The 22,062-nt window shown below is 31.5% G+C and overlaps 1 protein-coding gene across 2 annotated transcripts; it reads right to left on the bottom strand.

Moving 5' to 3' along the window:
* Positions 1-4,622: 4,622 nt before the first annotated feature.
* Positions 4,623-12,094, bottom strand: LOC149911196 (uncharacterized). Of its 2 annotated transcripts, none has more exons than XM_090111964.1 (4): positions 12,052-12,094; positions 6,275-6,359; positions 5,897-6,058; positions 4,623-5,722 (listed from the first exon to the last, which is right to left on the bottom strand). In XM_090111964.1, the coding sequence occupies exons 3-4, from the start codon at positions 6,046-6,048 to the stop codon at positions 4,849-4,851; spliced, it is 1,026 nt and encodes a 341-aa protein (XP_089968090.1). In that variant the 5' UTR covers positions 6,049-6,058; positions 6,275-6,359; positions 12,052-12,094; the 3' UTR covers positions 4,623-4,848. The 2 variants fall into 2 exon arrangements, with proteins under 2 accessions (XP_089968090.1, XP_089968140.1); XM_090112014.1 differs by lacking the exon at positions 12,052-12,094 and adding an exon at positions 8,172-8,276.
* Between the last annotated feature and the right edge of the window lie 9,968 nt (positions 12,095-22,062).

The following is a 22,062-nucleotide window of genomic DNA, read 5'->3' as shown; positions in this document are numbered from 1 at the left end:
AGTTGTGTAAGACTTATATCCTTTGTTCTAAACAAAAACCTAAAAACACATTCCAGTTATAATTATAAATTCTATGTAGCATTATAAAATTAAATCATCCTATACATCAGAGATGTGAAATGTAAAATTTGAGCCGAGTACGCTGCCTATTATGAAATTTGCACACATGGGAACGGCACACACACGTACACAACGTTATTCGGACTTGGCTATCAGGGAGGGTTCTGCCCGGCTTAAATTCTACTATTAATATGAACCTACTTTGCTTTGACTTTACAAGTCCGCAATATATTTCGACAAAATTCTTTGTTTAACATGTATTTTGCCTTGCTCATAATTCGCTTCGTATTTAATATTGTTTACTGAGATTGTGGAATTATACGGTTGATATAAATATCTGTTCACTTTAATATTCACTTATTATGTAAAACATAATTCGAAATAAGTAGCCTTTTATTTAACACTAGATTTCCGCCCGCGGCTTCGCCCGCGTTTGCAAAGGAAAACCCGCATAGTTCCCGTTCCCGTGGGATTTCCGGGATAAAAACTATCCTATGTGTTAATCCAAGTTACCCTCTATATGTGTGCTAAATTTCATTGTAATCGGTTCAGCAGTTTTTACGTGAAAGAGTAACAGTACATATTAGAATATTAGATATTAGATAAAGTATTCCTAATTTTACGACAATCTATTCAGTTAGCAAGTAGAAATCTATGTAAATACATATAACAATATAACCTCTATTGTACATACCATGTTTTTGATTATTTTTTTAATCCAAGAAGTGAAAGCTAAGAAAAGGGGATAACAAATACCATAATAATATATGAAGTTTTGTAATATGTAAAATGTAAATGCAATACATATATTTTTTTTTCTTTTTCCTTTAAATAACTACCTACAATTTAAATATGATATGTTTTAAGCCAATTGCAATAATTTAAAAATATTTTTTTGGACCACACATCATTATCAGTATTCAGTAGTCATATTAATTACCTTTAATCAATTCAGATAATATTACGTAAGGACCTTTCATCAATAGACCTGATATTATTTTCATAATATGTATTAAATTCTTTTTGTGTATTTAACAATAAATGCAGGCATATAAGAGGAACTATAAAAACGAAAACATAACCTACCTTCTATAGTACATTTGAATAAAATAAGAATTTGTTTTTACATTTACCTTGTAGCGAAATAATCGTCAAATAATAAATTATTTGTCGAGTGCAATTCTCACTTTGTCATGAGTCACGACCTAATGTGGGTTTTGTTTGACATAACAAAAGTTCATTGCACCTCCAGCGACAGGTATATAATTATTAATAATAAAATAGCTGTTTTGCATCAAACGCAGCATAATACGTATGCAAATTAGTCTAATATTTATACATTTACTTCACATTATTAAATGACACGACAGTTGTTTGTGTGGAAAGTTTTGTATAATAGAACACTAAAAAAAATGAAAGCACTTTCATTAAAAACACAAAGTTACCATATGCAAATTATTTTCTGAATGAATATGTCGTGCATAATTTTCAGCAGAAGTGCAGAAATTTTAACCATTTATATTATTTAACTTCGAAAGGTACTAGACTACGAAAGTTTGCTAGGAAAATATGATTGTACATAATTAAATCGATTATGTATTTCTTCAGATATCGATTCGGATTTCCACGATCCTGTGCACCAGATTTCGGAAGGGTCGATCTTCTGTCACATCAGCCTATAAAAGTGATAAAAAATAAGGATCTTGTTAAAAATTTCACTAATCCAAAAACTTAGTAAATTTTTTAAAATATTATTACGTATGTATTTGATAATTCAATATAGCTATACTTAAAAAAGTGTTTGAAATAATATTTTGTCTGAAAATTGGAAATCGTCCACCTAATTATGAGGAGTAAATAGAATGTGAGCCTTGAAATGAACTTTGAAATTTCATGGCGTCACACACAAAGAAATATGTACCTAACATAATCGAATCAGTTAGTCTATGGAATCTCACCCTTACACTCTCAGTTTTTTTATACTTACACAATTACATAATATTTTTTATAAACTTTAAATTCGTAAAGGAATGTCGATTTAAGTTTCGCTATACCTAGGTACAAAAAGTGCAAGGATTTCGAAGCCACGTGACATAAAAAAGGATTCATGTTTTACTGTATAATTTTCATTGCTTACCTTACTTACCTATTATGATATCGCACTAATATCTAATAATTAATATGCCGTAAGATGAAGTATGTAAAAAATGATTTATTATTTTACGGATTGCTAAATTATTAAAAATTCAATTCTTAATAGGTATTACAGAAGCAATTTTTTTCTCGATCGAGATGTTTCCAAGTTTTCCTCCTACATCAGAAATTATAGATAAAATTATTCTTCTTATTTTCAAAAATCTATTTCCACGAAAGTTGAATACAATTTAGTTTTGTGTTGATAATTTTTTGACTATATAGCGTGGCAGTGGTATACCTCATAGAAAAATATGTTCCTATCAATTAATTAATAATCCTGTTGTGTAATTATTACATAGATACTGTATTATATTATGTGGTAATATTAAGAAAATATGCAAAAAAAAAACATCTTCTAAAATGACTCGTATCTACATGTCAATTAAAAATGCTACAGAACATTTGAGCACTTAGCCACGATGTTACGAATTTGCACACACGTCTAAATTAAGAAATTTACGTAAATAATTAAACAACGCAAAAAGGATTGTCAGCAAAGCTTGGACAGCAACCCCACTTTCAATGGGTAATTGAAAAGGGTTGTGCCAGTTAAAAATTCAGTTGGTTACTAACTCAAAGCCACGCGTCTATCTATTTCCTATTTAGGGCCGATCATGCATTTCTTATCATATAACCTTTTTTAGACTTTGCTCAATCGATCGTTATTTATTTTTCATAGCGATATGTTTTAGATGCTCGCGAATATTATGAAAACTGACTTCTCTGTAGAGTTGGTACCTACAAAATGCTTTATAATAAAGGATACAAGGATATTGTTTTAAATTTCAATTTATTATAACAACTTTAATAATGTCAACTAAAAAAATATTTCTTAAATAAATATAAGTATTCACAAAATGAGGCTGTGTTTACTTTATTATAATTAACATAATATAATATGGTACATTTAAATTTTCAAAGGCCTTACCAAAATATAATATTACCTAGTAACAAACTCATAAAGTCTTGAAGATAAGCTATCCAATCTAAATACACAAGATTTCATTAGAGGATCCGCAGGATATTTCCCTTTAAAAACAATAGTTTCAATATTGGAGCAAGGGATGTAATCCTTAATTTCTCCGAAATCACGTTAACGCTTAGGCCTGGTGTGCTGTGTGGAGACTGTTCGAATCCATTTACTGCTCTAAATTATGCGTAAAACGTCCATTTGACGTTCTCCCCTCTTCCCTCTTATCGCTTGGACAGAACGGGAGCCCCGGGCGGGGGTGCCGGACTAGGGCGAACCGGGGGAGCCCCCTAAGTGTGGGGGCCAAAGTCCACCTCACCCTTTAGCTACCCTGAAGTTCCATCTCTCACACCTATAAATTCAGCACACACACCCTATCGGGGGCGCCCATGGCGTACCAATCCTTTCGCTGCGGCCGTGTCACATTTGCCAAGGCTCTAGTGACCTCAACTACAAATTAATATTCAGAAACGTTTCCATTTTGATCGTTAATCATTGCTACTTGTAGCCTGCCCTGCGACTATGTCCGCAACGTTGATGAATGTTTTCTTTTCTGTTCGATGCAAGTGGATTAAACTACAAAATTTTACCGTTTATTTTAAGAATAATTATGAATCTAACACCCAGGCTGCTTAATGATTACAGAATATTATGTAGGTAATACTTTATACAAAATAAGCAGAATTTTTTTCTTTTCATTTAAATATTTTATCGCACACCATAACATGCAATGAAATATACCTACTTATTAAGTCGTAAGAGTTTTGCCCGGACTTTTATGGTTGTAATATAAACTATTTTATGGTACTTATAATACTTAATGTAAAACAAATTGATATACCCATAATTCGTATCGATTTTTCCAGTATAAACTTTTTTCGTAACGTATTTTTAAGCACTGATCAATATCAAACACCTAAAACTAATATCAAGGAAAATTATAACAATAGTCCATTTTAATGAAACTATTTATCACTGACCATTTTATTACTCCTATTTTCAGATACAAAACTCGAGATTAAACGATACTTAAACAAACTAGATTGCGCATCGTCGCACTAAATCACAGGGTACGTGAAAAGTTTACGTCTAATTTTTTTTTCGAGAATGTACGCGATTCTCAAACTTTTGCCCAACCTTAGATTATTTAAATTTGTACTTATACTTAACATTTATAAATAATGATATAGCATATACATACACATACACATTTTATATTTCCAGGAAATCTCTTAAAAATAGGTACCTAGCAATAAAAAATTTAAGATAGCATTCGAGCCTAACATTAATTACTAAGAATGGATTGTAAACCTTTCTCACAAAATTGAAAACTGTAGGTATACATGCATTTAAACTACAAATGACAATGTGTAATTTCTTTATTTAGATTAAATTTTCACATTCGTTAAATTTATATCTATAATTGATTAGAATTCATAGAAAAACGTTGAGAGCCGCATGTAGAAAGTAAGGGTGGCGCCAGGAGGGCGCCAAGATTCGCTCGCAGGTAATTTAAATAGACGTCACATCGGCACTATTTTCAAGAAAAAATAGATTGAATTCTCTAAAAAAAATGTAAGAATTCTATTCGAAATGGAACTGTATGTATACAGGAAAAATTATTAGAAACGTTTTGGAGATTTATTTCTTAAAACATTTTTTAAAGACTTCGCTTTCCTCTCCGTTAATATTCCCGACCGGTCCGCCAACTTGAAAGTCTTACAAAGTAATGTAACTCGGGCGCCACCCGCGTTCTCATCAAGAGTCTTCACTGTATTCGTCAAAAGATATTTATTTGCGAAATGTGACTGTTTAACGTTAACAATTTCTTGTTTATTTTCTTCTTTCCTTTGTTTATCTTCGTAGTCTGACATAGTAGAACTAGAGCTGTAATTGCACACGACGTCAACCCTAATGACTTGAACGGTAGCTGGGCTTTCTGTCCTCGATATTGTCAAACTTTTCCTTTTACCGCTTTTTTCATAAGTAATTTTTGCATCTTTTATAGTAGTTTTGGTTGTTTCTGCCATTTCTTTACCTTCATCCTTGTTACGCTTAAATGGTTTCTTAAATTTTGTATCACTTTTGGAGGTTTTCCTCGAAACATGTTTTAGCTCAGTCTGTACCGCCTTGCTCTCTTTAGTTTTATTGTCCAAATTATAAATGAACGTGTTCGACTTTCCTGTGGAAGGTCTAGACCGGTCGTTGCTCAGTAAGTACTTGGCGTAATCTTCTAAATAATAGCACGTAAGTTCCGAAAAGCGCCCGCCGTCATTCGAGTTATCTTCGAGAAGTTCTTTCACAAACATCCTGTGTTTTCGGTTGCCCGGTAAAGTTTTGTATTTAAAGCTAGTCCGTGGTCTTTTCCTTTGCTGAACTTCGCCTTGAAACTGTAAGTTTTGTACGGACAAAAATAAGTCCTGGGCGTCTTGTTGAACTCGAGCGTGGTCATAAATCTGATTGAGGTCGCAGTGTTCGTTTTCATTACAATAAAACCTGTGAACAGAAAATGGCGCTAATGCTACAAAAAAGAAACATCGATAACTTTAGATTCTCAGTAATCCATTATATATAATTAAGTTGTACGGTCGTTTTTATTGAACTTTATTGCTGAGTATAATTTTTAAAACTGAAATAAGTATTTTTATTTTATATAGTTGAAACAAATACCTTTCTAGGGCTTTGCCCCTCCATCTTCGATCCTCTTCGTGATCCGGGTCTATCAGTCGTTTTTGACAAATTCTACGGGGCTTCTCAACTGATGCGTTCGGTTTTACTCCAGACTTTGTTCTCTCCTGAAGCTGAAGTTTTGCACACTGCATCTTATCTGAACTATAAGTATAGGTAATGAAAATCAATATAACCGTAATAACAATAATTGTTTAAATATAAAGCAAAGTAATAAAAAAAACTTAAAACACATTTTCTTAATATTGCTATAATCTAACTTATATATTGTGTGCTTAGTTAAAAATATTTGAATAAGTCTATGACTTGTATTCGTATTGATAATAATTTACATTTTCAGCAATTTCTATAATATATTACCATTCATGCCCTGAGGGTTAAATGAATTAGGGATGAGAGTTTATAAGAAATCGAAGTCCACGCGTGTGAAGCTGTAGATAAACGCCTGTAACATAAAAGTTATACACTTGAAACAACAGTAAAATATAACTACATATTTATCGATTTTTTTTGTTCACTCTTTGTGAATAGATTTACCTACAAGGTATACAATCCACTTAAAGAATAATAATGATACAACTATCGATAATCAATTCACAACAATCAAAAGGTAAATCAAGGTCGACAAATAAAATTAGCTTAATTCAAAATTGTCGTGATCCAATTTGTATTCGTCTATGTATACCTATACAGCACCTGCTCAGAGCTGTAAATTTATACTTGGCTTTTACGACTTCAGCTACAAGGACATAAAAAGCCTAGCACATTTCCTCTAACAAACTTCCAAAGAAACTACGTCTAATAATCTTATTAATCTGTTTTTAAATCATTTTTTGAAAGCTGAATCACTGGATTAAACTTTATCTTAAAACAAATTCATTTCTAAAATTAAAAGAAATACAGTTTCACAAATTAGTAATTATCCCATGCAAAGCGTTTGCGTAGCGTTTTGTCATTTCAAAGTGCATTGTCTAACGTCTATTCATTTTGAAAGCGTCTATGTTTTGAAGAAGCTCTTGTGTCTTTCTCACTCTAGCATTAGCAATGCCAATTTGAAATTAGAGGGAGATGAATAAAATGTTTTTTTTAAAGCATTGATATAGGAACTACAATGCCGGCAGGATGGTGTATTTGATCTAGCAATGTAGCGGTCCACATGTTCTTGGGAATAGCTTCGGCAACGATGCAAAAAATGTTTCCCTGTGAAATTTTGTGGGGCTCGAATGGTTTTGGTACTTTAATTGTAAACGTTGTATCAATTTTAGGGTCGAGTAAATAATTAATTTCTAAAAGAAATATATTCGTTTGATTTAATAATTTAAATCATTTATTATTTAACAAATGTTATGTATCTAACTATGATAAAATATAATAATTGAATTTTTTATTACTTTGATGAATTTCCTTTTATATTTGATCACCCTAATAGATGCTACACGATCCATGGCACCATTATTTTTATCGATTTCTTTTCAGCTTTGACAAAAAACTTCAACGAAATGGCTTAATCGTGACTTGGCAGTTTCGGTGGTTTGTTTTGCATAATTACTGGAACAAAATAAAAACACATTTCGCTACGTCTTGTGAGCCGCCATCAGCTATATTTTGAAGGAAGTCAAATGTCAACGGAACACGCAAACCTGTAAATTATATTTTAGGATAGTAGTGCTATTTTTGGTGAATTCTATCGAACTTAAATTGAATGTTTGAGCGCAACGAATTGTTTAAAGCAATTTGTTTCGACTAATATTAATTTAGTTACCTTCACGCAATATTTGTAGCGTAGAACATGAGAATTTTAATTTTATTAATAGTTTATTTTACCAACGTGTAGTTTTAACGAAGTAAACCATTTAAACTATTCGGTAAAGAGAATTTAAACATTATAATCAATTGAATAAAAATGAAAACAGAATCTGAAACAGCTATTACTTTTATTATTTAGTACCTATTCATGAATTTGTGTTATTTCACTAAACCTTAACTATCAAAATGTGTTAAGTCATAGTATTATACACGCACACAATGCTAGAATAATAGGCACAGCTGCTACGACTAGATGAGCACACAGACAAACATCTTGTTGCACCGCATACGGACATCTTGGATAACAAAAAATGCATTATTATTATCCTGGAACCAGGACATCAAAAGTTGCCACCGAAATATGGTCCATAACGTCTTTGAAAATGGTTGATAATGGTATAACACTGCACCTGTAAACGATTAACTTAGATTTATCCTGTGTTAACAATACCATGAACGATTATAAGACGTTCTCCCAAGAAGATAAGGTGTTATGTCCCGTGCATCAAAAGGAATTTAACTTTTAATAATATTTGAAAAAACACTACGTATCTCACTAGGCGCCAAATGCACGTTGCACATCGAATATTATGAGTTTTGTGGAATATTGTAGCTTCGAACGTGATGTTTTATTGCGCATCAGTTATTATCGCAGCGATAACACGTGTTTGTTTCCTGTTTATTATCTGGATTTATTTTAAGATAATTCCGTGCTATGAGTGGTTTTGTTGAAATACGTTTTCTATAATTTACAGGGCAAAAAGAACATATACCAAATACTTACGAAATGTCCTGTCGGTATTTTAAAATGATTGTCTCTTAAGCATAATAATATATGACTTTGTAAGACACAATTTTTATTATTTTATTTATATTATTGTCGTAAATGATCATGTTATTCGCTAAGATGGCTTTTAAAGTACTTAAGAATACGAAGAAAGTCGATTCTATTTAAAACAAAGCCTCCGTCAGTTGTAAAAATCTCTTCTCAGAATTTTCTTACAACTCTTTCTATTTCGATGAATATAATAATGAAACAAAGGAAGCTTACTCGTGGAACAATTGTCGAATTAGATAGGATGTTAAACTTATTTCAGCGAGTTCTTTAATAAAACTTTGTTTTTGTTTTTATTCTAATATTTTTCTTAGTTTACTTTTACTGGTAATTAAAACACCCTCTCAAATTTTATAGACTTTAGTCGATAAAAAATGTTAGGTAAACCAATTTTTTTGTTCAAAACGAACTAGACAAATCAAAAACTTGACAAGCCTTGTTGGTGTAATAAAAAGATTTTTAACAAAACTTTACCCATGATTCGTACCCGATTCGAATGTTGTCCGCCGTCGTCTTTTGTATCGGAAATCGCAAACCTCTGACCTGTCAAAAGGTTCACTTGCAGCTAACCAGCTCGTCAAGCAAGGTGACCACGACAATACAACCTGCCAGTGGGTCAAACGCGACAAAAGAGGGTCAGTGAGAGCATGTATTGATTACACTACCGCATCCTAATCTTTCGGCCGGCCGGCTCCGCATTACCATCACAAAAGCCGGACCCCCCCGCTGTTTAAAAGAAATAAAATCGCTCAGAACACGCCCATGCCGAAAATTATATTATGTTTGAGGCAATTTAAACGGTGACTGATTTATTTGCTCTTTTTATCCCGAGACAATGGAATTTTAATAGCGCGCCGTTATAATTACTGTCCTCTTCAACGCATCACAAATTATTATTTATCAAAAGTTCCCATGCTGAAGCTCGTATCAATCTCTTGTATGGAAGTTGCAATGCTATTTCAATAGAAACCGTGCACCGGCTGTATTCACGACCCCTTTGCCCTAAAATCTATCAGAATCGGACAAAGCCGTGTGCGCGAATATGTAGCAGTGGATAAAGAAAGGGATGATATATTGTTAAGTCTGATGTTATTAAAAAAAACCATTTCCCTTAGTGCTGTCAAGGTGCATTATCACTAGTGATGTAGGAATGATGTCGGTAATTTTGTTACTTGTAACAATAAGTTGATAATTTAAAATTTTAAATGTTAGTTTTAAAAGTTTTATTAAGTTCAAATTTTTAGTGTCTACTGACAGTGTCTCCGAGACATATAAACATTACCTACCTATATCAAAAGTTACCTATTATAGGATGTAATAGTAATTACCTACTCTCTTCGTAATTAATTTAAGCATGCTAAATAAATAAACCTAACCTATTTTCCGATCCCAGCCGTAAATAACTTCCCCGTTCACGATAATATTAGTAGTATAATGTTTACAACTTTAAAGGAATGTGAAACTTTTGTGAACCACAATCACGCCAAGTATAATGGCGAAAACTATGCAAACTCCATAAAAATAAATTTTATTTTCAACGCACTTGACGTAACAGCAAAACTTATAAATTCAATTTGAATACTCCAATTCCGTTTATCGTATTATCGATTAAAATAGAACATCACTATTGGCTTTCAGGTGAACGTAATCATTGTGGGAAAGAATGATTCTATCTCATTCAAAAATATATCTGTTCTATTCTAAAATTGCTCCCTAGATGATATATTTTAATATTGAATGCGATAGTCAATAGATATGCTATTATGTGATAAATGCATGATCTTAATAATAATAAAAGTTAGCTATGTTATGAATAATTGTGTCTTGTATTGATTTCCTTGTTTTTTATTATTTTTGGGGTGTTTTATAAATAAATTTGCAGTTGAGTAGGCATTCACCATGGTATTTGCATGTTTAAAATTAAGTTATATTTTATGAATGAATTAATCAATGATCCACCTGAACCCAAGAGAATTTTAATTAGGGAAATGCTCAAGAAAATATATCTGTAAGTTTATTTATAAATTAGACAAAGTATACAATTTTCCAGGTACTTTCTATAGAAAGTACATTTTTATTAAGAGGCTGGTGGATCTTCCTTTACCATTGTAGAAGGAAGTGGATGCGGGTGGCGACGAACAGAAAGGAATGGCGTGCACATGAAGAGGCCTATACTCAACTTTGAGTTAAACCGGGCTGAGAAAGAAGAATTATCATCTTCATCATCAAAATTGTTGTGACCGATGCTGCATAGTATTTACCTATAAACATAAATTGAAACAACAAATTGAGACAGTTCGATTGTACATTATTAAATAAAAGCCATGTACGGTACCTACATCACATACAATTAAAATGGGACATTGGAAGAAAAAGAGGGCTTCTTCTTCCTTGTGCGCCCTTTCAGACTAGGTATTAATGGAAATAGATTATGATCAGAATTGGCTGTGGGCATATCGAGAAACTAAAAACCTATTTCAACAAAAATGTTAACAGTGAAACGATTGACCTATATTTTTGTGAAAAGATGATTTTTTTTATTGGGAAAGAAAGCGTAATGTGTAGCGAAAAGAGAATGGAATTTCCAAAATAATAATACAGTTTTTTTGAAATGCCGTTCTCTATCTTATATGATTATTATCTTTTTAACAAAAAACTTTCAAGATATTTTACTGAATATTATTACGAGTAAATATAGATTACACTGAACAGAGACAATACGCTTTTCAATGGGGCTAATTGTTGGCATAAACTTGTAGTTTGCAGTGTTTAGTGCTGTCAGTCATATTTCGGTCCTTTTGTCGGTTCTCTTTGTTCAACTCAAAGGTGCCGCTCGATACGCATGTTTCCTTAGTATTAAAATCGATTTCTATGTAAAATATGTTAGTTGCAAATTGACCTTCTAATGGAAATCGTTATACTTTTTTTGTACTTTATTTTGTAGTCAATTTTTAAGAGCATGCAAGAGCATGAGCAAGGTACATTCAAGATAGTTTTAATACAAAATAACAAGTTTATTTGGAAATAGAATGAGAGATTAATTTGAATATGAAAAATGTCCTTTAATGTGTGGTCCTTCCTTTCCTGTAGTAGTGTGCAAAGAATTACTTTAAAGTATTAGAATACTTGTACAGGAGAAAGCATTATTTTTTTTTTAAATCAGTGCTCTATGTTTATTGTGTGTAGGTAATAATTAGGTGAATAAAATAAGCTATTTGCATTTGCCAATTGTTGAACCAATAATTCGATTTACAATATTGCCTATTGATTTGTATTGAAATATTTAGGCAAATACCATACTTATATTACGTACACTATCAACAGAAGCCACGTCTATGCCCTCGTCTTATGACGTACATACATATCTACGATTGTGATACGATCGATCTCCGAACAAGCACAATAAACTCGGCATTTATACGCAAGTGACAATAAAAGCAAAGCAAAGCAACGAGTAACGTGTAAAAACCGTGAGTAAAGAGGAGCAATAAATTACCCGTATTCAACCAGAGAGGAGGTGCGCCGCGCCACGGCCGCCGTGCGACTACAGACAACATCGTATCATAACATTCATTTGATTCTTGGGCCGCGGTTATCATGCTCTGATTTTAGTAAAAGTAGCGTTTAGCTACTACATGTTATGTTTTCTGTGGTAATAGGTTAATATATTTCTTAACTATAAATTAGGATACATAGAATTAAAAGCTACTCGATGTTATACCGACAAAGTGGTGGTAATGTCATTTGAATTTCGCGATTAGTTTGCTACCTATGTTTTAGTTTTTCTTTTTTTACTAATTTATTTTATATGATTAGATAGACTTAAAATTTGAGTATTTTTTCTGATAAGTAATATATTTTATTGTACCAATAAACCACATGTTTAGGGATTAGTTATTACGTAGGTACCTTAACTTTGAAAAAGCTCTTCAACAATGAACCCTAAATTTACTTGAATATAGGGACCTTAAATATTTAATTAAACATTAAATAACAAAGTATAACATATTATTAATCTGATTCTTTTGAAGTTGATTTTTATAAATTTTTGTGAAAATATTTTTTAATATTCATGTGTCTAAATTATTCTTTAAATACGGCCAGGATTTATAAGCGAGTGAACTTCTTGTCTCTTGAATATCAACAGTTTTATATACATACAGATGTATATGAATCGAAGTACCTATACTTATTTTAAATCCAATGTTAAATTATAGATGTGAAGAAATTTTGATACCCTTTCTGGACTGATCCACATCACTCAGGGTCTGTGTATATGGGTCCTGTGACCCCTAAAGTGTTGAAATAGATAATGAAAGCTTTGTACCTAAAATAACGAATACTTACACAACTTTGAACAAATTTATTATATTTTTCGAATAAAAAATTTTCGTTTCAGTAAGTAGGTAGATATTTTATGCGGCGTGGAATACCGGAATTGCAGATTCTTTCATTATTCACCAAACTATAAATTTATCACCTACACAGATTAATTACCTTTATTCTCGTCATTCTCGTTCATACTACAGAATATTAGAATTACATCTCTTAGTTTATGTCAATGTATTACAGAATAGGTATCTAATTATTTTAATCAACCGTTTTTGTTATTCGGTAAATAGGCCGACATTTATTGTGAACAAGCCTTGATGTTGTTCGACGCATTGGGCTTCTATCAGTAATGCCCCTTTTACTTATAAGGTAAACTTGTACTTAAGAATATACATACCTATATATATTTTTATTAGAATTTATATCTTATATATAAAATTCTCGTGTCACAATGTTAGTCTGCATATACTCCTCCGAAACGGGTGGACCGATTCTCATGAAATTTTCTGTGCATATCGGGTAAGTCTGAGAATCGGCCAACATCTATTTTTCATATGTACCACGGGCGAAGCCGGGGCGGACCGCTAGTAATATATAAATTCTAAAAAATATACTATAACAGGGATATTTTTAAGTAGGCATTATACTAAACTATCTTTTATCCTCGTGGTTTTACCCCGGATGAGCCCGTGGGCAATAGGCATTTCTATAGTTTAGTATGGCACAAAAGCTAAATCAAATATTATCTTAAAAATACATTTACCTAGTAGTTTTCGCGTGAAAAAGTAACATCAACCTTCAACAACTTTCACGTTTAAAATATTAATTAATGAGCTCAGGAATATAAGATAATATGACAATAATATAATAATATCAATCATATTGTGCACTTATTTAGATCATACCGATTTAAAAAAAATCGGTTTTATTCCAAAAAAACTCTTATTTAAAATACGCTAAAGTTCTAAGTAGGTATAAGATATGCGTCGTTTTTGAAACAGAATTCAGAAAGGAAGAGGTTTACCGACTCCTACCATTGTTATCTAATCTAATTGTTAGATCAGTCCTTAACGGTTTATATAACCGTATATTTTCGAGCTCGCATAATATTACCAACAGCGCATTGAAGTATCACACAGATCGTTGAGATCCTGACGGCTGACACCCATCATCGCTGACCTCTCCGTAATCGATATTTCGAGAACACCTACACGCGATGATACGGACACCACTGACTGCATATTTGCATTATTTAACTTACATGCTAACCTTATCACGCGATCAAAACCAATCGACTGCTGTGTGACGTGAAAGGTCTATCGAACACCAAACGGCTCCGAAGAAGTTGTAAGTCATAAAAGTATTCCAATTGACAACATTTCATTTTTTATAAGGCCATGAAAGAAAAAAACCGTTTCTTTATTTTGCTCTTGCGATTACAGAAAAAAATTTATTTCATTTTTTAATCGCATATTTTAAGAGAAATTAAATAAAAACGATAAATGTGATGATGACGTCATACATACGGAGGAATAAAAATGCGCCTTAGCCTAATTTAACAAAAGTTAAAAAAGAAACTATCACTGACATTTACAGGTTATGGCATGTGTCAAATTTCATATTAATGTCATTTTTGTGAATTATTCATGTAAACAAACTTTATATCGTGTTATTGTGTTTTGGTTTTCTAATTTAATCTCATTAGCGTGATATTTATTTGATTGGAGTTGGACTAATTCATTTATATTATACAAATAGTGCCTATAGTGTTCATAATTTTCTTGAAATAAAAGACTTTGTTTACTTACTAAAAGTTGTATTTATTTAACACTTTCCAATGTTTTTGGGATAGTATATTTGTTTCCCAGAAATTTTCAGCACCCCTTAACAAATCCTGCATGAAGTCATCATCATCAGTATTTGTGAATAAGTTTCTTTTGTTTAAAATTTGGATCAGCAAATAACAAATAACAATATTTACAAAGCTTGGCGAATCAAAGTGACAAATGTGCCAAAATGTAAACTGTCAAGATTTTTTTTTAATTTAAACTAGGTATGTGGCAAAGGAAAAAATGTATTCCTCCGTATGTATGACGTCATTTGGCGCTTACGACATTTTAGAATGAGATGATTTTAAAACTCAAAAAGATGAATGAAAACTTCCAAATTTAGAAAAAGCAAAAAATACGTGTATAATAATTTTTGATCTAGTTTTCATTAAAATAAAAAAATAAGTAGCTTAAAATTTTGAAATGTTGTCAATTGAAGGTGATACGAAATGCGGATTTTGTTTTTTATATTGTATCCAACATGGCACACATGACAATTTTACGACATGCGGTTTTTTTCCTGTATCATACGTAAGATTTATGGAGTAATAAAATAAAAGGAGTTATTACAAACGTTATTAACAAACAAGGTAACTACTCATTTGGCTGAAAGTTTCATCCGTGCTAAAGAGTCGATTAATTAAATTAGTTAAAAATAATTATACCTGCAATATAATATACCGTATTGCTTAAGAACTGGCAACTCGGTGTGAGTTCCTGTAATTGTAACTGACCTTAGGTAATATTAAATATACTGACCTTGATGTCTGATCTGACCGAGCTTTGTTTGACCGCGGCTAGCTCTGTAACATATTGCCTAATGTTAAGCATGTGCCCACCCGACTGCCAATTATTTCAACAAATATAAATAACACAAAGACTAGGCTTCGATTTTGTATGTTTAGTACACGTATATAATATCTACTTTGTGTTCACAAATCATTTAGCAGTAGGTACTTAGCTATTTTAGTATACAATTTAATGCACCTAATTATCATGAATTAAATAATATAATATATAAAAGAATTCATTAAAATATCGTTGTTTCGAACTGATTGCAGCCGTAAATTGCGAAAAAAACGACACATTCGACCACCCATAATGCTTAGCAACAATATTCTGTCTCTTTTCGGCTCGTCGATCGTCTATCCTGCCTCTCTCTTTCAGCAACAAACTGTTTTTTCTAATATTACCATTGTTGTTTAGGGTGGTCTTGCAAGATTTAAACCGAATTGATGTGACAGAATCTCTATGAACTAATTTTTATTTTTAATTACAAGTTGTATAACTACTCGCCTTATTTATTTTTTGCCTGCCTTAATGCAAATGACATTATCGGCACTCGTTTAAAATTAAAAGTGGGCGATTTGTTTTATTTGTCTTTATTAGCTGTCGATTAGGACGGCTGTCAAAAATGTTCAACGACAATTAAATGATATATTATTTGCGACTAGTTGTTGCTTGAGATATCATCCGGTTTCGATTTGTGACCATTTTGTCATTAACGCAATAACCTAGTAGAGGAAAAATCCACTGTCGATATAATAATATGGGAACATATTATAGACATGTATTGGTTAAGAAGTTTTTTCTTTTAGCCTTTCGTAAACTAAATATTAATCTGCTATGAAACATTAAAATTGCAAAATGCATTTTAATCGCTTTACAGTAACTAGCGAACAAAAACAAGATTCTTTGAAACTTGTTACAAAGCTTGCAATTATATACCTTTGCAGTGAAAAGCCAGCGGTTTTCACAATAAGGCTACAAGAATCACGAGCTTTAATTATTAAGCTGAGAACAAATGATATTCAGTGAATATTATTTTTCGACATACATGATACAAATAAGTGATACATCTGGTTATATGCTTATCTGCTCTTATCACTAACTTTATAATTTACGACATTTACTTTTTCTAGGTTAGTTTGGTTGAACCCAAACCTGAATTCAGTTAACAAGTTGCGTTAAATCTAGTTAACTGTAAACTTCTTTAAGCTAAGTGTTAAAGTGTAGTCCATAAATTTGTTTTTTTTTTTTATAAAACGGATCTTATTAGTTAAGGCGTAAAGTTCATTATTAGTTGGTGTTCTTAGACATCAATATAGTGGATTCAGATTATGAAACGTAGTTATGTGGCCTGTAAAATCTGTGAATTTACGGATTCATCCGAGTGGCTGGTCATCTGAGAGGTATAGAAAAATATAATATAGATGCTACCTATCACTTTTTACGTAATATGAGTACTAATTTTGTACAAAATTAGCCGCTTGCCCAGATAACCAGATGCACCTGGGATAAAAAAATATACTTAGCCTTAATAAGTCGGTAAAGTTGTGCGTCTAAAGGTAAAAATTAAAACCGTTAAAAAAATTAAGAGTTTAAAATCATAACTTTTTTAATAATAATTATAGAATAGATTGTGTGTACTCAGGTTAAGCAGTGGTTGGCACCAACCTACCCCTTCGTTTAAAATCGCAGCCCTATCTAGACTACAGCTAAGTGTACAATATGCAATTTCAGTTAATTTACCCCGTGCTAGGCAAAGTTCATGCACATCATTTATTTATGATTTATACTCTATATTAATGCTACATGTAGCTTGCACCTTATTACAAATGTATAAGGTTTATATTCTTTGAATATTTTCAATGCTTTCTAAATAAAGCTTAACGCATTCAGTTTTCATTCTATAATCTATATTATATTATGTAATGCACATAATAAACACATAGACCTCTATATAATAGAATAATTATTATCCTAACAAAATCCTAGCCTGTTTCCAGAACAAAAGAAAAAATTGCATCATTTCCAATTAACATGCGAACTGCATTAAATAAAATAACTTTTAAAAATATTTTATTGCTTTATAATTTGGTAAATGTTAATGTCAATGACTTCTGCGTGTACTTTAATACTGAATAGAGGTCAGATTTTAATAAAAGCTTAATCGAGTTAGCCACCGGCTCCGTTACTAAGACATTTTTCACCCCATCGATTTTGATAAACACGGATGAGAAGCATCAAGCAACTTATTTCTGCACCATTGCCACATTGCTTTATATCTCGTTTAATGTTTCGTCCACACAGATCTAGAATATCTAAGATCTAAGATTATCACTAGGGTATCGGATGAACGCTTTGTGCACAATCGTTTAGTAATTGCCCTAACTCCTTCCTGCGCACCGGTATATCACCTAATAGCATTGCATAATATTTTAGACAATATTATTTGACGTCAATAACAAATGAGGTCTTCATTACTCGTGTAGCCTGTTTAGACATGCCATGCTACCCCATGTTGCTAACGGATCGCTTCATATTGTGGGTGCTAATGTCATTCTCAGCGAAAAGCTATCATGAAAATTTCCTATAAACAACGTGTTTTAGTCACACAGTACACGCACGTGAATCTGTATGACGTAGGTATATGATGATCTTCAGGACTTGTGTTGACCTACCACAATATTTCCAATACTAATGATAATTATACAGTATCATATTACACATCATATCAATATTCTAATTTGAGTTTTTCTGTAGCGCTTAAAATTTATTTTTTGTGATGTTTAATAATGATTAACTGGTATAAAATAATTACTACATGATTAATCATTAGACGCTTTTGAACTTAGTTTCCCAATAATACTGCTGCACAATTATTTTAATCACTCTTTTTTAAACGAATGATGAATTTGGTTTTGTTTTATCTATTTCTATCCTACTTGAAGAATATGCACAGTACAGTTTCAAAGGAAGCTTTAACCAAAAATTAAAAAAAAATAAAGTTGAATTTATATTTCATGTTGGGAGACCAAATTGCTTGTCAAAAATACTCTTTATTATGAAGCTAGGTGATTTAAATTAACAAAATATATACCTAACGAATTCATTCATTCTTTAGTCTTCATAAATACATTCATAAATCCATAATAGTGTGTAATTCAATTTATTAAGATAATATATTATCATTCCATGATCATTCCCTAACAACGCGTCGCACAAGCTATAGAAGTCCAACTTTTGGGTACGTTATGCAAATTAAAATTATGCGTGTGATTGTCGGATTAGACCCTCTAAATATGTCGAAATATAAAATGCATATTTTTTTTTACTTTATATAGGACATAATTTATTTCTAGTTAATATTACGCAAATATATTTCATTATTAAACTTGATTATCAAATTATATTCATATATGTATATGAATTTGTATGTATCGTTGTTTGAAATATTCAAATTTTAAATAGGAGGCAGACTGTAAACAAGACTTAAATATTAATATTATTGCAAAAATTATAATATTAAGTATTATTCTTGCTTCTTGGTTACCTACTACATCAAAATGTAAACTTAATGTATACGTACAGCTTACACAATAAAAAAACTTAATAAATATTATATAAACTAAAATGACTGCATAATTAATTGCATAGATTATAATGCATATTTAAATTGTGTTCTTTAATAATAGGCCAATTATTTTTAATTCGCGTAGGAAAGATTATAGATGTGTACTTTAAAAGTTGTTTGGGATTATAACCTTAGACATTTAGCAAAGTCAAATAGCGGTAGAGATATGACTAAATAATGTTATTTGAAGGTGATTTTAGCAAGAGACAACCACCTGTGTGGTCCGAATATAGTGCTAATCCAGATTATAATTTCAATCACTATAAGCTTGCTATGCTTTTTAAATAAATGTATTTTTGTCGTTATATTTTAGAAAATTTTCATTCGCCGACTATTTAACACCGTCATACACCGGCCCCCTAGTCAAGTGGCTTTCTGTTAGCGTAGCGTTCAATAGAATAGACTACGAATGTATGAGATTGACGTAGGCTGTAGATAAACGTATCTACAGGTTACGTCAATCTCATACATTCGTAGTCTATTCTATTGAACGCTACGCTAACAGAAAGCCACTTGACTAGGGGGGCTGGATCAACGGGACTTTAATGAAATATAGGTCTAATCTATAATAGACAACGTTGGTCAAATTCGGGGTCGGATCAGATGTCGCAAGTTTAAGTCTCGCTGATTTCAAGCTGATACCTTGACCATTTAAACAACAGCGTGGAAGATATAAGTTTGCTAAAGTACGTAAAAAAATGATAATTTCTCTTACCCTTCTATACTGGTATTGAGTTGGAAGCTTTTGATCTGATCAAACGCTGCTAGGATAAACTTAAAAAAACATAAGGTATTAAAAGGTAGATAAAATATAAACGTTTAACGTTTATAAACGATATAAACGTTTTAAATTTAATATTTTTTACTTATATTTCTTCTGCTGTTCGTACTGTCCTACGATTTTAAAGTACCATTTACCAAAAACGTTACGTAAAACGTTAGTACTTACCATTGTTTTGTTATATATAACCATCATTTTCTCCAAAGGAAGTTATAAATATTATCCTTTTTATAATCCAACATTTTTTTATGGAAAATATGTTACAAGATTTCCCTATGTCAATATGATACATTGTATAAATGAGTCTCACTGTATCAATATCTGAGAATTGATAATTACATATTCGTCCACCAAAATCGGTATCCGTTTGATCGCTAGACTTTATATGCAAAGCTTGTAATAAAATAATTAATCTTTAATATCAGTAAACAGATTTCTCACTCCGCAGTTTTGTCGCTTCTTTTAACGTTAATTTATATGCTTACATAGGTATCGACAAAGCATTCCTTGTGGACTTCAATGACCTATGAGTAATCGCGATTATTCGCAATAAAAAAAGAACACAGTGTACGGACACCATGTCTTTAAATTATGTGGGAATAAACAAATCTTCTAAATTAAGCGTACGATATTACTTAATTGACACGAAAATAATAGTTTATAGTTTATATACAAGTAAAAGAATCAGATAGATCTTTCAGGCTAATGATATTAAAAGCACATTTTGTAGCTTAGATAAAAATAATGATGATAATTTCACAAGAACACAAGAGCTTCGAATTTATTCTATAGCACTATTGTCCTTTAATTTGTAAACAATTGAATAACTCATTAGCATATTCAGGTGTAACTTAGCCTTCACAGTCCAGAAAGTTTGAAGAACTCCATCCTCTGTGCTTCAAACAGTGCAAAATTTATAACAAATCAATAAAAATATCTAAGATATTCAACCAACATTACATGTCAGATACATACGTCATCAAAAGGTAAAAGATCTTCACGAAATTAAAGTCATTATTATATCTAGGCATTATTCGGTCATCTTTACTCAACTCGACGTTGAGCTCCTGAATCAAGCTCAACCATCCAATTTCGGAAGACTTCAAAGCACTACAGAACCCGGGTAAGAGTCCAAAGTTAGTCAGTAGAGTTATTGTTACGTAGGTATATATACCATATACATATAGCAATATTATATCTCAAATATTTCTTACATCATGGACAACCTATTCCCGAGGAACTTGCTCCACAAACAGCTTACAGTATCGGCATCGGAAACGAACGAGTGCCTTACCGTGCTTTTAAATAAATAACTTTCCAGGCTCTTGAACAAAGAAACTAATTAAAGTGGATCAAACGAATTGTGATAAAAATCTAAAAAATAATATTATCAACATACATTCACATTTATTACATGCTAAATTTTATATTTCTCCTCTCACAGTTTAATATAATACATCGAAAATTTTAAGTCAAAAACCAAAAGAACTCTCCCTACATTCTTTTGCGGTTAGTTCTCAGCTACTTATGTTAATTGGAAATAGGAATGTCGTTTCTAAACATGTTAAAAACGACGGATTAGATTAAATGGTAGAAAATAAAATATAAATCTCTGAACATTGAATAGTCAACAATGAGAAACAAAGCTATTTTCATTGTTTTTCATTCGTATTAATTTATTGTCTAGAAAAAACAGTGCTCTGAATTAATAATTGTCTGTTTATGACTACAAAAAATCATGACAATTTAATTAAAATTTAATGAAGTTGTGTATATTTGTATTTCTGAGTTGCCTAACCGGTGTAAACGAGATTTACAAACAAACAAACAAACAACAAACAAAAATACTTTATTGTGCACCAATAAATAAAAATTACAAAAGTAAATATACAAGGTGAAAGGTAAGACATTTGACAAATTTAGACAGGAGCTTCTACTCATGAAACTGAACAACTTTTGTTATACAACTTTGCTGAATTCGTAGAAAAAAATTTGGACTTTGTATGGAAATCTGTCAGCTGATTAGCGAAGTTTCCTTACAAAGTCCAATTTTTTTCATGAGTAGAAGCTCCTGTCTAAATTTGTCAAACGTCTTACCTTTCACCTTGTATAAAATAAATAGACACAGTTGAGCACAACAGGCGGTCT

This window comes from Colias eurytheme, chromosome 1 (assembly GCF_061535395.1).
Source record: "Colias eurytheme isolate Ceu_HAF_F1 chromosome 1, ilColEury1 Martin Lab GWU primary, whole genome shotgun sequence".
Classification (NCBI taxonomy): Eukaryota; Metazoa; Arthropoda; class Insecta; order Lepidoptera; family Pieridae; genus Colias; species Colias eurytheme.
The sequence above is the reverse complement of the archived record's forward strand: the minus strand, read 5'-3'. Positions and strand labels throughout refer to the sequence as shown.

Excerpts from the sequence above, each read along its gene's own strand:
- LOC149911196 (XM_090111964.1), bottom strand. The coding sequence starts at position 6,048 with ATGCAGTGTGCAAAACTTCAGCTTCAGGAGAGAACAAAGTCTGGAGTA. Across the intron at positions 5,723-5,896 it reads AGGGGCAAAGCCCTAGAAAG|GTTTTATTGTAATGAAAACG; the intron begins GTATTTGTTTCA and ends TTCTGTTCACAG.